Source organism: Polistes fuscatus, unplaced genomic scaffold (assembly GCF_010416935.1).
Source record: "Polistes fuscatus isolate 324 unplaced genomic scaffold, CU_Pfus_HIC Scaffold4, whole genome shotgun sequence".
NCBI classification, from domain to species: Eukaryota; Metazoa; Arthropoda; class Insecta; order Hymenoptera; family Vespidae; genus Polistes; species Polistes fuscatus.
Genome location: NW_025113118.1, coordinates 1,095,349 through 1,109,803, shown reverse-complemented (window position 1 = coordinate 1,109,803; position 14,455 = coordinate 1,095,349). Strand labels below are relative to the sequence as shown.

Sequence of the window (14,455 nt, the reverse complement as noted above, 5' to 3'; positions counted from 1 at the left end):
CTGCTTTTTGTCTTTTTTTTTAATACAAAAATTTCAAGAGAATTAACCGTAATAAGTTGAGATTATAAAATTGAGCCCATCTTATGTGGAAACATGATAGAGCTATGTAAATGCATATGCCACCGAATCAACTTTTTTAAAATGCATTCCCAGTTCGTTAGTGTTACTATGACGATATCACTAAATGTTACCTTAAATGATTTTAATATTTTCTTTACATAGCAATGATATTTACTGGAATGCTATTATATTAGTTGCTATTTCAAACCGGCTATGGAACTTATACTGTTAAAACTGTGGAATGGTTTCTCGATAATAAATCTCGTTAACTTTTCGATTAACATTATATTTTTTCACGTACTTATGGTATTCGGTCACTAAATTCTAATCATGTAACAGTATTGGTGAAAGAAGGCAAAATGGGTAAATTAGTATGCAGAGCATATGATAATAATGTTGGTGAAATGATTAATAATTTTTCAAGGCCAACGGACGCAGATGATAAGTTGTAAGAAAATATATAGAAATATTTAACATGTTCTATTTTTTTTCTTTACAATATGGTGCCGGTTTAGTGGTAGATATATCAGAAATTGTTAAGTCCACAAAGTAAATGTACGTGTAAAACGTATCTTCATTTTCCTTTATAATATTACACTGTTAGTATTAATTACTATCATTTCGTCTTCAGTTTAAAGTCCCTTCATGCGTGTTCCCTTATCAATGCTTATTTGAAAATTAGACATTAAAGTTTTCTTGTATCTCCCTGTTTCGCAGCCCCCGACAGTAACAATGGTCCTTGTGAGTATAAAAAAAAGTACTAGTTCTATCGGTCTGCTGTATCGCTATGTTATCACGCTATTGCATTGCACTTTGTTTGATTCTACGTGCACGATTAAAAGAATCGAGGCAAGGAAAATGAAATGTTAATGAGATTGAAATTTAAATAAAATCGCATCTTAATAACATATCACGTTTTAAATAAAAATGGTTAAATAAATTGAATCGATGAATTTCTTGCTTCGATCGGCAACTTTGCTTCTTTCTTTTATAAAACGTCTTACAGACATGGACAATTTTGTTCTAACATTTGAAATGATGGTATGCGAACTAATCAATTTGCATGGTCATTAATTCTCCACGACGATAGTTATAATAAACGAAGGGTAACGCTGAAAATAACATTAAACAATTTCAAATATACGAATGAGAACGAATGATCATCGTTGCATACCTACATTATTTATTGCGACTGATGGAAATTTGGAATTTCCTATTAGAAGATAATTATTAAATGATCACGCACGAATAGACAGAACACTTAATACAAATATATATATTTATGTATTTATATCTCTCTTACATCTACCATTTAACAATTTCATAAACATTCTAATTAACACGAACGGTGTTCTGTCTAGTAAATTATGCTTCTTAATGACGCAAATTTATATTTTTTTATAATATCTTCGTTAGATTTTCTTTTTTTCAAAGTAGATATAATATAAGCTAAATAACAACTGGTAGCAAGTATTAATATAAAAAATTGCTTCGGCAATTACTAACATCAAGCTGTACTAACAGTTTATAAAACTAACCATTTCTGACTACATCCTATTTACATTATTAACGCTCAAAAAAACAAAAACATAATTTATTTTATAGCACGCTGGTTTTTACTATCCGACGAATCCTCCTTTTGTTTTTATACATAGAAACGCTTTAGTCGTACACTTTGCTCCATGGACTTTTTTATTTGTATTTCATTTACAACGTTTTACCTCGAACAAAACTCAATACTCACTCAGTTTCATTAGCTCATAGTATTAATAAATAGCTTGTTTTTTTACACGACTTGGAGCATAGTGTTCCTGAAACGCACAATGTCGTTAAATTTTTAAAGTCGCTCTCGTCGCCATGTTTCATTTTTGGAATTTCGCCAATACCAAGGGCTCATTATTGATACATATATTTTTTTTTTTATTTCCATACAACTCTTGCAGCTTTTCTTTGTTCGCATGTTATGTCTGTACCTTGTGAAATCGTTGATAAAGAAAAAGCACAAGAGTTTGAAACTTCCTTTATTACATTATATATAATTATTTTCATGTTTTTTAATCTATACTAATCATATAGTACGAAATAACGCGTTAAAAGGTACAGACATTCCAGTAGCACTCACAGAATCACAACGTTTTTCAAAAACGCGTGTATTCTATGAGATTGCGATCATTAGTGTTCTTTAACGTTTATGAATCCGACAAAATCATTGTGAAATATTAATATGAATTTTGGTCTTTTACATATTCATATTTAAAAATGTTCACATAAAAAAAAGGAAAATAATGAAAATTAATGGTAAAAGATTGACGGATTCGTGAATGATCGGTCGCATAGTGCTTTGGGTCTACAATCTTCTCTCTTCAATAAATCAGGTGTAATCTATGTGGTGGATGAGCTGGATTATGAACAAAAGAAGCAATACGAGCTGACCGTACGTGCCACTGACAGTGTGTCAGGGGTTTACGCGGAGGTGCTCGTTAGCATACTCGTTCTTGATGTCAACGACTGTCCTCCCGAATTTACTCAAGACTCTTACAACATTTCCGTCTCCGAGGCAGCACCATTTGGTACTTCCGTTCTGAAAGTCAGTTCCCGAGATAACGACACAGGTAAGATGGCATCATATATTTTTTAACAGTTTTAACCGGAACAAAAAAGTAAGAATGCTTGAATATTTCTTTTCGTATTTATTTGTTTTATTTAGGTATAAATCAAAAGGTACGTTACGCGATCCAAAACGACACAGAAAATAGAAATGATTTATTCCACATCGATCCCGAAGAAGGTGTAATCTTTCTAAAGAGATCGTTGGATCACGAAAGTCACGAATCTCATCATTTTACCGTAGTTGCGATAGATCGTGGGGTACCAAGCCTATCAAGCACAGCTCACGTTTGGGTAACCGTAATCGATATGAACGACAATCCACCCAAGTTCGAACAACCCTCTTACACGTGCTTCTTATCGGAACACGCCGAACGAGGACAGTTTGTAACGGTTGTATCAGCGAGCGATCCAGATTACGTAGACGAGAAACTAACCTATACGATCGTCGGTGGTAACGAACAACAAACTTACAACATCGATCAATCCACCGGTATAATTTCTTTAATTAACATGCAAAACTTTGGCGAACATAAGTTAAGCATGTTGAACGTTTCGGTGACTGATGGAGTATATACCAGTTTTACTCGAGTAAAGATCGAGATATTACCAGCAAATAGACATAATCCCAAGTTTCCCAATCCAGTGATCGAAGTTACCGTGTTGGAAAATCAATTACCTGGTCGACTGGTTACCAGCGTGTTAGCAACAGATGAAGATTTTGGGGAATACGGAACTATCATTTACAGCATTCCCTCCAACTTGATGAGGGAAATTTTTGACATAAATAAACTCACTGGTGAAATAGTTACGAGGAAAAAGCTCGATCGAGAGAAGCAAAAGCTTTATGAGATTCCAGTTATGGCAACGGATGGTGGTGGAAGATCTGGTTTCGTAATGGTTCGAGTGAAAGTCGGTGATGAAAATGACAATCCACCTATTTTCTTATTGAGAGAATATAAAGCAACGATTCATAGTAATCTTTCGGTGAATATGTCTTTCCTAAAAGTTAAAGCTCAGGATATTGACGAAGACGAAGCTGCAAAAATCATCTATTCGATCTACGAGCCACAGAGTTCCGATGCCAAAGCATTATTTGGAATTAATCCCGAGACTGGTGCTTTGTATCTACAAAAAAGTGCCATACCTTGGGGTAAGTTACTATAGAAAATCCTATAAAAAAGAAAACCTTAACGAATTATACATCATAATTAATTATCTATTATATTATTTTTTTTAGAAAATCAATTATTCGAGATTTTCATTCGAGCAGAAGACAAAGGTACGGCTCCTCATCACACGGATGTGCCTTTAAATGTCTACATTATGGCTCCTCAAGACATTCCTCCATTGTTCGAACGCAAAGAAGGAAAATTCTTTATTTCGGAAGATTCTCCAATAGGAACACCAATCACGAGATTAAAAACAGTCACGAATAGTACCGTCAAATATCGTATTGTCTCAGGAAATGAAGATTCGCCGTTCTTCCTGATCGATTCTCATGGTCAAATAACTTTGGCAAGACCATTAGACCGAGAACAGAAAGATAACCATTTGATCGGTGTTCTAGCTGAAACAGATTCGAGTCCTCCGCTTACGGCTCTCGCAGAAATATCTCTTCAGGTTTTCGACGAGAATGATCACGCGCCAAAATTCGAAAGCAATCCTTACGTTATTTCTTTAGCGGAAAATGTAGAAGAGGGAACGTCTATTTTAAAAGTTATTGCACATGACGAGGATCTCGGTAGCAACGGAGAAGTTCGATATTCATTTGGATCCGACATCGGAGAATTGGCGAATGTCTATACTGTCGATGTGTATACTGGTTGGATTTCCACCTTGGTACAACTCGATAAGGAAAAACAACCGGAATATAAGTTTCAGGTAAGAATTGCGAGAAAATTGAACTTTACGTAAGAATCAAATTATTTAAACGTTTGTAATTATTCAAGGTGGTAGCTACCGACAACGGAAATCCAAAACACTTCGCAAGAACATCGGTACATATCAAATTAAAAGATTATAATGACAATCCACCGGCTTTTGCTGATGATCATTATGCGGCAGCGGTGAACGAGGACGCCTTGCCCGGAACGGTAGTTGTAAAATTGATCGCAGTCGATAAAGACACATCCGTCGTAACGCCTATAGAGTTCTACATAACTTCAGGAGATCCAAGATCTCAATTTCAAATCAGATCGACGGGAGAAGTATACGTTGCGAAAACTTTGGATAGAGAAATGACCGATCATTACGAACTTGACATTGTCGGTACCGATGGGAAATATGTTTTCGATACAAAAGTAACTGTTCAAGTTTTAGACGTTAATGACAATCCTCCCTACTGTTTGAGATATCGTTATAGAGAAGTTCTTTCGGAAGGATCACATCCAGGTACTTATGTACTCACCGTGCTTGCTACAGATTACGACGATGAACCAAACGCTAAGTTACGTTTCTACTTGACTGGTGATAACAATGATAAATTCTCTTTGGACAAAGAAACGGGTGTCTTAAAAATGATCGGTCAATTGGATAGAGAAACTCAAGCCAAATATTCACTGACGGCTCATGTACAGGACAGGGACAAACCTTCTTGGGAATGTTCTTCTCAATTGGAAATTCTCGTGTCCGACTTGAACGACAACATGCCTAAATTCACAATGCAAACTTACAGTACGACTCTTCCTGAAGATGTTGAAGTGGGAACTTTAGTAACAAAAGTGCATGCTACGGATGACGATATTGGTATAAATCGTAAAATTAGATACGAATTCATCGATTCCGCGGACGGACATTTTCTCATCGCTGCTGATAGTGGCATAGTCACTCTAGCCAAACCGTTAGATAGGGAAACTAAAGCTATGTACAACGTCACTATTAAAGCACTCGATCAGGGAACACCACAACTCGTTAACGTAGCTTCGCTCATTGTCAATGTTCAAGATATTAACGATAATCCACCGGAATTCGCGTCGAAACTTTACTATTCAAAAGTACCAGAAGTTTACACTGTTGGTACCGAAGTGGTAAGAGTTCTTGCAACATCCAAAGATACCGGAGTCAATGCTGATGTTTATTATTCGATCGTGGGTGGAAACGAACATAAAAAATTCCAAATAGATACAAAAACCGGCGTGATCACAATTGCCGAACAACTGGATTACGAACGAGCTCGTGATTACTTTTTAACGATTCAAGCCATTGATGGAGGAATCCCACCTTTAAGCAATCATGCTACAGTTAACATCACCGTCATTGATAGCAATGATAATGCACCAATATTCAGTGAAGTTTCCTATCGAGCATCGATCAGAGAAGATGCTAAAATCGGAGAAAGAGTCACGCAGGTACGACTTGTATTAATTATGTTTTAATAATTACCAATCGTTTCGAAATTATTTATATTAACAATAAATATGCTTGTAGGTTTTCGCAAAAGATCTCGACAGTGAGGAGAATGGAAATGTGTCTTATTACATAGAACGAGGAGACAGGCAAAAGCAATTTAGTATCGATCAGAAAACTGGACAAATTACGGTCGCGGCACCTCTCGATCGAGAAGAAGTAAGTATGACCTTAATGAAGAAGGCTTTGAAAAATCAATGAAATAAGATAAATTTCAAAGTAACTTTTTATAATCTTCTCTTACCGTGACTTTCAGATCTCTAATTATATATTGGAAATTCATGCACGTGATAGTGGTTTGCCAATGCTTTCGAGCTTCGTCATGGTGAATATTGAGATCCTCGATGCAAACGATAATCCACCATTGTTCTCGACACCAAATTATACAGCTGTCGTTCAGGAGGACAAACCAATCGGTCACGTTATTCTCCAATTTGTCGTTACCGATGCTGACACTGAACCCAACGCTGCACCTTACACGTTCGACTTTCGTTCTGGAAACGAAGGTGATGCTTTTAGATTGGAACAAGACGGTACTCTTCGCACAGCCACCAAATTTAATAACAGAGTTAAAGACAAGTACATTTTGCACGTCCGTGTATTCGACAATGGAAGCCCACCATTGTATTCCGATTCATGGGTAGTGGTGAAAGTGATTGAAGAATCTCAATATCCACCCGTCATTACGCCTCTCGAAGTGATCATTAATTCTTATAAGGACGAATATCCTGGTGGTATTATCGGTAAAGTTCATGCGACGGATCAAGATCAATACGACACGTTGCTGTTTAGTTTGGTGCCATCTTTACCAGCATTCAATACTGATCTTTTTGAAATAAATAAATTTGATGGAACGTTAATAGCTTTGCCTAGGCTCGATGTTGGTGAATACAGAGTTAACGTCAGTGTGACCGATGGCAAGTTTCATTCTCATGCTATTGTAAAAGTTAACGTCGATTTGATAACAGATAAAATATTAGAAAATTCAATGATCGTGAGGTTTAGAGAGGTCAGCCCAGAAGATTTCATATTGAGTCATCGAAAAGGATTCGTCAGAACAGTTCGTAATGCTATGAGCTGTAAATTAAAAGATATCATCATCATTAGCGTTCAACCTTCGCTCGACGAAATTAATATGATTAAATCACGAGCGACAAGAGAAGCTGTACACAACGATTTAGATCTTCTTTTCGCCGTGAAAAAACCAACCACGCCACTAGGAACGATTACATTTTTCTCTTCGGAAGATCTCAGAGAAGCTTTGAATCAGCGTATTGAAGAACTTGAAGAATTGACGAAGCTGGTAGTCGAAGAAATGGTTAGGTTACAATGCATCAAAGGTTACTGCGTTTTCGGAGATTGTCATTATAAAATCAGTCTGGATCCTACGTTTATGACACCAGTAGCTACCGATACAATGAGCTTCGTATCGCCACGACATCGTCATAAAATGGAATGCGATTGCAAAGAAGGATATGCCGGAAATCACTGTGAAGTAATCGTCAACGAATGCGCTCGAAATCCATGTCCACTATTTAAAGTTTGCGTACCAGACTCCAGCATTCAAGGTTATTCCTGTCAGTGTCCGGATGGTTTTGCAGGACAAACTTGCGACATTGATATTTCCAAGTGTCACGACGAGGCCTGTTATATACCACGGAATCCAATATCTTTCAGTGGTAAAAGTTATGCACATTATAGAATCGACAAGGCAATGATAAGACAAACAATTGAGGACCGCCTAAGTCTATCCCTTAGAATTAGAACAATGCAACCAACGGGTAATCTTATGTATGCGGCTGGTAAAGTGGATTATAACATTCTCGAAGTAGCAAACGGCGTTATTCAATATAGATTCGATTTAGGGAGTGGCGAGGGTTTGGTCCGAGTGAGTAGTGTCTACGTTAGCGATGGACAATGGCATGAGGTAGAATTGGAACGAGAAAGCAACAGCGCTAAATTAACAGTCGATGGAAAACACGTAGCGCATGGTTCAGCGCCTGGAATCAATGACATTCTCAATCTTCAATCGGACGATCTCTACTTGGGTGCGGAAGTACGACAACATCCTTCGATTCTCGGCTATGAAGACGTTCAACGAGGATTCGTTGGTTGCATGGATGACGTGAGGATTGCTAGAGTATCATTTCCATTGCATATGAGCGGTGCCAGTACTATCGCAATTTTAAGACGTTTCGCCAATATCGAGTTCAGTTGCGATACCGCGGTCGTCCTAATACCACCTGGTATTTGTGGTTCTCAGCCTTGTCAAAACGGTGGTACGTGCAAAGACTCCGGCGCGGATAGTTATGAGTGTCAGTGCCACAGCAGATTCACTGGAAAGACTTGCGAGAATGACACGGATCCGTGTGCTTCGTCTCCTTGCCTTTACGGTGGTCGTTGCAAGATCACTCCGGAGGGTGGTGATTTTACCTGCGAATGCAATGGATCAAATTTAACAGGTAAACGCTGCGAATTTGGAAAATACTGCAGTCCGAATCCATGCAATCACAGTGGTGTCTGCGAAGAGGGTAACAATGGACCAATATGCAAATGTCAAGGCTTCACAGGCGAACATTGCGAAAATGACGTTAACGAATGCGATGCGAATCCTTGCACGAATGGTGGAACTTGTGTGAACGAGATCGGAACGTACAGATGTGTCTGCCCACCGAATATGACTGGTTTTAATTGCGGCAATCCTGCTATCTCAACACCTATTATATCCAGTCACTTTAATATCACCTGGGAACTATTCATGTGGATCGGCATCGCACTTGTCATCAACATTTTATTCATTGTTGCATGCATTGCTTGCCGAAAAATAAGAATTAAACGCTCAAGAGCACGAGCCAACAACATCAATAACGAAACAAGAAAGCAGATTGTTTTGAATTCGGCCCGACCTCACGAGCACGAGTTCAAGCGCAGTTCGAAGTTGAGCAATCTCGAAGTGATACAGGTACAAAATCTACAAGCTTACCTATTACTTATTTTAGCTCGCGGAGGATTACTAATTCGGAGCTGTTTAAACTCAATTAGCGATGCCGTTCTAACTTCTCTGCAGTTCGCTTTCTCTCGACTTATCAAAAGTAGGATTATTACTAAACAGCGAAGAGAGAAGCGAAATAGAGACTAGCAGTAGTCGCTTTAACGCGGGAAATTTTAACTGCTCCTGGCAGTAAACGCATGCACTTGAAAATTCCGTTTAAAGCCGCTAGTCGTAGTTACTTTATGCGTATTTTCATTTCATGCCGTTTTCTTTTTTTTGCGATCGTTTTTGCGATAAGCTTTCCTTCCGTCTATGATGGATAGGTATGATGTATTACCTATATATAGTATAATACATTATATGTATACATTCCCACAGACGAAGTATGTGTGCTTTGCGTTTTTTAAGGTTTTCGTGTGATTCTTTCTTTTACAGAGAGAACCTCCCCAATGTCCTCCTAGACCCGCCTCCTACACTCCCAGCTCTAACAACGAACCAACCGCGTATGGTAACACCGCTGCGGTAGCTCTCAATAATTTGGACACCCTGCGTAGCTACGGTAGCGCGGGCGACGAGCTGGAAAATTTTCCCCCAGATTATTTAAGAAATTTAAATCGCACCACCCCAGTTCCTCCTCCGTCTTTAACCCTTACCAATTCGGTGGTCGGTGGAAATCCCACGAGCAGCGACACGGACAGCCTGCATAAGCCTACGTGGCAAGAACAGATGCAGCTGGCCTCTTTCATCACGGACACGACCAAAATAAAGAACGGTGAGTGGAGTGCTGGCTAATTGGCCTTGCTCTATTCCCTTATCCTTTGATCGATCCCTTTTTAGCTTTTTACTTTATGATTTGCTTGCTGCATGTTCTCTTTCTCTTTCTCTTTCTCTCTCTCTCTCTCTCTATTTCTCTCTCTCTCTCTCTCTTATTCTCTCTTTCATTCTCTTTCTCTCTATCTCTCTCTCTTTTTCGAATGGGTGGAACCAGCGCTTCTTTGTCCACCTATTCTTTAACCATCGTTCTCTAAAACTTCTCTCCTCGATTATAATCGAGTTAGTTTTCGTCGGCGAACGTACATGCACGTCTCTTATCTTTGGGTGTGTAGCCGATTCGATTAACCCCAGCATTATCGTGTTGTGTGCACTAACAGACCTGAAACGAGCGAGCCCAGTGGTACCGGAGCTGACCACTGGAGGACTTCTACTAAATTCAGCTCGACGAACGCCTCACGGAGGTGGGACCTCTATCGCTTCCCTGACGTCCATCGAGGATGATCCTCGCATCGTTGGTGGTAAGTCGATACGGTCTGCCTGTCGATTTTTCTTTCTTTTTTTTTATTTGACTTTTTCTTCGTCCTTTCTTCTTATCCCTTCTTTTTTATTTATCCCTTTTCTTCGGGCTGCTTCGCTTATTGCTATATATTACCTATCTTATTAGACTATATACTATTTTCTATTATTCTTTTTTTCAATCTTTTCTCGTCGTATCTATTTCTTAATTTCTCTCTTTCTCTCTCTTTCTTTCTCTCTCTCTCTCTCTCTCTCTCTCTCTGTTTCTCTCTCTTTCTTTCTCTCTCTTTCTTTCTCTTTCTATCTTTTTTGATCTCTTCTTTTATATTTCTGATCGAACGAACTGCTTCCTTTCGCTCCGTAACGCGGCACTGCCAACAGGCTGGCGCATGTAGGCGTGTTCGGAGTACAGTTGTTGTCTGCAATGCTTTTAGGGTATCACTGGGACTGTTCAGACTGGGTCAGGCCAAGCCAGAACCCCTTACCTAACATCACGGAGATACCTGGCAGCGAAGTTCCAGACTCGTCCAGCTTCCACAGCAATGAGAGTAACGAGTCGAACACTCATCAATTATCGTCAAGTAAGGAACGGTCAAGCATGTTGGGATTAATGTATACGCGTTAATGAGCTTCGTACTATTATAGCAGATATAACTATTCTACGTAGTGTAATAATATCTCCTTTAGATCATTAGAACGCTTATAGCACCTGCCAATGAAGATGCACTTTAATCAAGGATTAAACGGTTCTTCTATGATTAACACGACTGCATGCCATCAAGACTATCTTTCAAAGAACCACTTCGAAATAATACACTTCTATGTCTATTTTTAATACTATCCTAACTAATCGTGCACACATATCGTACGTATAATTTACTAGCTCGCCTAAGTCGTGCCTTTCAAATAATTATACCAGGCGATTACAAACAGATCAAGTTATTTATAAGATGATAGTGAGCACATTAAATATTCATAATTCAAAGTAGATCATTCTTAACGAATTCACCAAGCAATCTAACAAAAATATTATTTTCCTCTAGTATAGTCTATTTAATTATGCTGGGCATGCACACCAATGTTGATCGATCAAAGTTAAAAAAACAAACAAACAAAAACATACCTGAAATAAGAGTTGAATTTTATTTAAAAAAGTGTTCCTAAAATGAGATAAAAAAAGAAAAAAGAAAAAATTCGATATTTAACTATTAATTGAAATATTTTTCCACAGTGCACGGTCCAATAGATCAAACGAGAGACATCGAGACCTTGAACGAGGATCAGGAGTCCGAGTACGTCGGTGATTCAGAGTGTGGAACCGAATTTTCGGAACGGTATCACCATTGTACTGAGACACAACGTTTGAATCCTTTGGACAGTGGCGGGGAAGGGGAATATAAATACAAAGGTTCCGAAAGTTATCTACGACATCCGAATTCTTATCTGCCCCATTATAATATTCACACGGATACCGAAAACGAGACGAATCCATTGAACGGACGTTTGAGCACATTAGAATCCGACGAGGAAGAAGATGACGTAGTGCCTTATGGTTTTCCAAGCACCCGCCGCAATCGATGCCACAAAGGGGATGAAGTAGACGAAATTGGTTCGGTTATCACGACGCTCGAGGAGAGAAATTCTTTGTTGGGTGGTGCTACGAGCAACAGTGATCTCTCAACAAATCTCTGCGAAATCGATGATTCCGAGTACGAAATAGCCGATCAAAAAAGTAACGGACGTTTGTGGTTGTCTGGTAACGGTATCACTCAAACCTCGGTGTGACGAACGGTGCTACAGGAAGATTCGACTAGACTGATTCGAAACGCGTTTTCCTTCGTACTTTTCTCGGCACTACGAGGGAATCCAGGTGTTTATAAATCTACTGTTTTGTATATAGGTATTATCGAATTAGTTAGACAGTCTGTACAGATAGAGTTACATAAATAAGGAAACTGATAAACGTTATATACGTATTATATTAATTAGACACCGGTGTGCGATCGTCTATTATATCTCGAATTGACGGTATGTAAGTAATTAATTAATTAGTTTATTAATTAATTATTACAGCACCAGTACACCGTGCCTAAAAACTCTCAACGCGATATAGAGTTTTAGGTACTAACGTACTTAATTTTACAATTCCTCGGAAAAATTTACTTCATACTACTCGATTCTTATTTCTGTATTAAAATATTTTTGATTTATATTTCTTTGATAATCGTTTTACGAGCTTAACATTATCGGAATGTGCCGAAAATTATTTTCTATTTTGCGTTTACCTGTTTTTATTTTGCTGGGAGGATAAAAAAAGAGAAAAAGGTTTATCCGAGCAAAGAAGTATTTCGTGGAAACTACAAACATTATATATATATATATATACGTACATACATATACATTTAAGAAATTATTTCAATTAAAAGTTAATATTTCAACAAAAAAAGAAGTAAACTTAATAAATCACGACCGCGTCGTCAGACCAATGACTATCGTTTAATAAATCTATCATTTAAAACTTGGATATTATCCGCAACTATAATTCCAATGCTAAAAATACATAAGTATCTTTATGTATTTTTACTATTCGCTAACTGATTTTATTTTGATTACGTGTAAAAATGAAGAGAAACGGACTACTTAATGAATATAAATGAATGAATAAATATATATATATATATAATATATATACATACACAGACACACACACTTATATAGAGAATAAGTACTGTATAGATTAGGAAATGAATTGACTCTAGTGAAAGAAACAAAAAATGAAAGAAAAAATACGCTACTTCTGCGAGCGTTAAATGCACGCATCGAGTCGCTAGCATTAAACGCAGATTAATAATAATTTAAAAAAATAAAAAAATAAAAAAAAGATATGAAATATTTTTACTGTGATGATAATAATGTTTATACGATGATCAAATACTATAAATAATATCGTAATAATTGCAATGTTAACGATGCGAGATTTTGATAAAGAACAAAAGAAAAACTAAAAAAGGAAAAATGAAGAGTTTAAGAGAGAGAGAGAGAGAACATGCGTAAATCGAGTCAACGTTCCATTTGTTTACAAATTTATTAATTAATCATTTTTTATTTCTTTACTCTCTTCCGTGAACCACCACCGATTCTAAAACGATACAATCGATCGCATTATACATGGTGCTACTATTTATCTTATGTCACACTTCACCGATTAACTATTACACATGTCTCTTTAATAAGACTGCACAGCGAATACATTGCCGTTTCGCTGACCGTCATTGCTCTTCATCGTTTCATCATTCATGATTCATTAACACGCTATAGATTTTGCAATGGTATAAATGAGATCCGTATAAACGTTAAAAAAGAGACGTACTTCTTAAACTGCCGATTTCATTCTTAATGCCATATTATTAAACACATTTCTGTTGATTAATTTTTTATGAATTATATAAATATATATATAAACACAGATACAAAACACAGACACAGGTATATATACATACATATATACATGTATAAAGAAAGAAAGAGAGGAAAACAGTTATTACGTGCCTAAGGTCTTTAATCATTGTCACTTCCCTAACGTGTAATTTCCGTTTTATCAATATATGTATAGAGGCAGCTTTAATGGGTGAGGTATATATGTTTTTATACATATAGAGAATAATTATCGAGAAATTCAGTTTTATGTTCCTGTTCATTAATGAACCGTACGTAAGTGTACGTCCCATACGTCGTATTTTAAAGGGACGAAATTAGCAAGATGCAAAATGTTTAAATAATAATGCGAAAACAGGGTGATTTTTCTTTAAAAGTTTGACCAAGAGTGGAAATAAAAGCGTTTTTTTATGTAAGTTTAATAATTATTGTTTCGTCTAGTTTGAAAGTCTCGCACGCGTCATTAAAATGGATACAATTGAACCTAAATAATTTATTCTATATTAGAATGAAATAAAAAGATTGTACAGTTAATTTAAAATAGATTGTATCGGGATTGTCATCGATGAACGTGTTGAGACTTTTAATATGCGTCGGAACGATAGACTTTTCCTAAATATTAAGATTAATTTTAATTATTGACAAAACGATCTACACTTATAT

At 37.1% G+C, this 14,455-nt stretch overlaps 1 protein-coding gene across 6 annotated transcripts in view; it reads left to right on the top strand.

Annotated features, from left to right (window-relative positions):
- The window catches only part of LOC122521288 (fat-like cadherin-related tumor suppressor homolog), a 311,248-nt gene extending 298,923 nt beyond the window's left edge, over positions 1-12,325 (top strand). For 3 of the 6 annotated variants that reach the window (XM_043641868.1, XM_043641864.1, XM_043641865.1), the window contains 11 exons: positions 778-801; positions 2,436-2,672; positions 2,768-3,820; positions 3,908-4,551; positions 4,620-6,017; positions 6,097-6,234; positions 6,332-9,037; positions 9,503-9,839; positions 10,219-10,359; positions 10,792-10,938; positions 11,589-12,325. In XM_043641868.1, the coding sequence (XP_043497803.1) occupies positions 778-801; positions 2,436-2,672; positions 2,768-3,820; positions 3,908-4,551; positions 4,620-6,017; positions 6,097-6,234; positions 6,332-9,037; positions 9,503-9,839; positions 10,219-10,359; positions 10,792-10,938; positions 11,589-12,142 (7,379 nt within the window). In that variant the 3' untranslated portion in view covers positions 12,143-12,325. The remainder of the gene's footprint in view (positions 1-777; positions 802-2,435; positions 2,673-2,767; positions 3,821-3,907; positions 4,552-4,619; positions 6,018-6,096; positions 6,235-6,331; positions 9,038-9,502; positions 9,840-10,218; positions 10,360-10,791; positions 10,939-11,588) is intronic. The other 3 variants (XM_043641867.1, XM_043641869.1, XM_043641870.1) reach the window with 3 other exon arrangements.
- The last annotated feature ends 2,130 nt before the right edge of the window (positions 12,326-14,455 follow it).